General features: G+C 39.9%; 1 protein-coding gene across 5 annotated transcripts in view; it reads left to right on the top strand.

Moving 5' to 3' along the window:
• Positions 1-2,598, top strand: part of SPAG9 (sperm associated antigen 9) — a 185,382-nt gene that overhangs the window by 50,432 nt on the left and 132,352 nt on the right. For all 5 annotated transcript variants that reach the window (XM_011959982.1, XM_011959980.1, XM_011959981.1 and 2 more), the window contains exon 2: positions 1,577-1,697. In XM_011959982.1, the coding sequence (XP_011815372.1) occupies positions 1,577-1,697 (121 nt within the window). The remainder of the gene's footprint in view (positions 1-1,576; positions 1,698-2,598) is intronic.

Raw genomic sequence — 2,598 nt, 5'->3', positions numbered from 1 at the left:
CCTAGCTAATTTTTCTATTTTTAGTAGAGACCGAATTTCACCATGTTGGCCAGGCTGGCTGACTTTCTTTTTAAAGAATCCTCCTAGATCCTCTAGAATATATTGTAGAGGGGTAGGGTGGAAGTAAGGAGACTAATTAGGAGACTTGCACTGTTGCAGTAATCCAGGTATTAGATGATGGTGGCACACACCAGGATGGTGGTGGAAATGATGAAAAGCGGTCAGATCTGTAGGTAGATTTGCTGATGGATTGGATATGTGAGATACTAGAGAAACAGAAGAGTCAAAGCTGACTCCAGTGTTTTGGTCCTGAGCAACTGACCACAATAATTTAATGAGCTAGAGAAGGACCGGGAGAGGAGCAAGTTTTTACATGCTCAATTTAAGATTCTTTTTTTTTTTTTTTTGAGATAAGAGTCTTGCTCTGTAGCCCAGGCTGGAGTGCAGTGGCATGATCTCAGCTCACTGCAACCTCTACCTCCTGGGTCTCAGTTCAAGCAGTTCTCCTGCCTCAGCCTCCCAAGTAGCTGGGATTACAGGAACGCGCCACCATGCCCAGCTAATTTTTGTATTTTTAGTGGAGATAGTGTTTCAGCATGTTGGCCAGACTGGTCTTGAACTCCTGATCTCGTGATCTGCTCGCCTTGGCCTCCCAAAGTGCTAGGATTACAGGCGTGAACCACCACGCCCAGCCTTAGGATGCTTTTTAGACATCCAATTGAAGTTGTCTAGTAGGCAGTTGGACATACAAATCTGGAATTCAGGTCTGGGCTAGAGATAGAAATTTCAAAGTTGTCAGCATGTAGTTCATACTTACAGCCATGAAACTGGATGCGATCACTAGGGAATATGTGTAAACAAGGAAGTGAACATGTGTCCCAGGACAGAGCGAGAAGTTGGGGAGAAAAGGAGGTGCTACCAAAGAAGACCAAGAACCAGTAGCAAACAAGAAAACATCCTGGTAGCCAAATGAAAAAAAAAAAAGTTTTAAGGAGAGAGCGATCACTTACTTGTCAGATATTGCTGATACAACAATCAAGATGAAGACCAAGATTTAATGATTGCACTTAGTGTTATGGTCGTTGATGAGAACAGGTTTGGTAAGTCAGATTTGAGTGGTGGAGTTATTCCTAGAACATGTCCTTTTCTTAGGAATTTAAACTCCATGGTTCAGGTGAATCTATGACTGTTAATCACACAACCATTTAACAAATATTTATTGAGTATTCCATCATTCTTTTGTTCTCTGTTGTACGTTATAGATTTTTAAATTGTCTGAAAATCAAGATGCATATGCAAGTATACAAAAGGGTTTATATATTAGGAAGATATGTATATCATATGGAATGCTTATAATATGAAGTGGAAACACCTTAATTATTTTATTTTTTTCTTCTATATTTGGGAGCTTTTTAAAACTTAATTTTTATAGAAAAACTAAAAATCAACCCAAGTTCATAATTCTGAGATCTAAGTAGTTAATACCTAATTGTGATTATTGATTCCAAGAAATACAGGAGTTGAAAATGTAATGTTTAATTTCTCTGATGAAATTTATATTGTTCTTCTTTATTAGAAATTCATTGAATTTGAAGACTCTCAAGAACAGGAAAAAAAGGACTTACAGACCCGAGTGGAATCTTTAGAATCTCAAACAAGGCAACTTGAGCTCAAAGCAAAAAACTATGCTGACCAGAGTAAGTAAAACATTTCTTCTCGTAAGTACACTAAAGACTGGGCTCGGCCAGGCGTGGTGGCTCATGCCTGTAATCCCAGCACTTTGGGAGGCCAAGGTGGGAGGATCACTTGAGGTCAGCCTGGTCAACATGGTGAAACCCTGTCTCTACTAAAAATACAAAAATTAGCTGGGCATGGTTGTGCACACCTGTAATCCCATCTACTTGGGAGGCTGAGGCATGAGAACCAGTTGAACCTGGGAGGCGGAGGCTGCAGTGAGCCAGGATGGTGCCACTGTACTCCAGCCTGAGCAACAGAATGAAACTGTGTTCCCCCTCCCCATCCCCGCCAAAAAAAAAAGAGTGGGCTCTAATGGTGCAGTGACTCATCCTGAAATTTAACTAAGGTTCTAAATACAAACTTGGAATTGTCATCCCAGACTGGAGTGAGACCTAGGAACTAGGGTTAGTTCTTCTTTATTTACATTTTCACATGGTGCCCATGTATGCAGAAGTAACTAAACCTATCAGACTCAACTTCTTCAGTTTAGCTCTCAGCCTTTGTTTGCAGGTAACGTTATGCTGTAACCATTATGCAAGTGTGTGCGTGTGGATCATTTCCTCTAATTTTGACCAAGTACACAAAGTTCCATTTTTTCTGTTTTGCTTTGAAATGTAAAAATGTAAGATAAACTTACAGCTTTGAAGTATGTATTTAAAAATGACCTAAGCATGTAGTTAGATACTACAGAAAAAATACTGAATCCTCTTTTTTGCTCCTTTTTAATGGAAAAGTGGGGCCATTTGGGGGAACAGAACTTCATTTTTCTTTTTTTTTGTTTTTTTTTGTTTTTTTTTTGAGATGGAGTCTCGCTCTGTCGCCCAGGCTGGAGTGCAGTGGCCAGATCTCAGCTCACTGCAA

The sequence above is a fragment of the Colobus angolensis genome, unplaced genomic scaffold (genome assembly GCF_000951035.1).
Source record: "Colobus angolensis palliatus isolate OR3802 unplaced genomic scaffold, Cang.pa_1.0 Scaffold50, whole genome shotgun sequence".
NCBI lineage: Eukaryota > Metazoa > Chordata > Mammalia > Primates > Cercopithecidae > Colobus > Colobus angolensis.
This window is presented reverse-complemented; position numbering and strand designations above follow the sequence as displayed.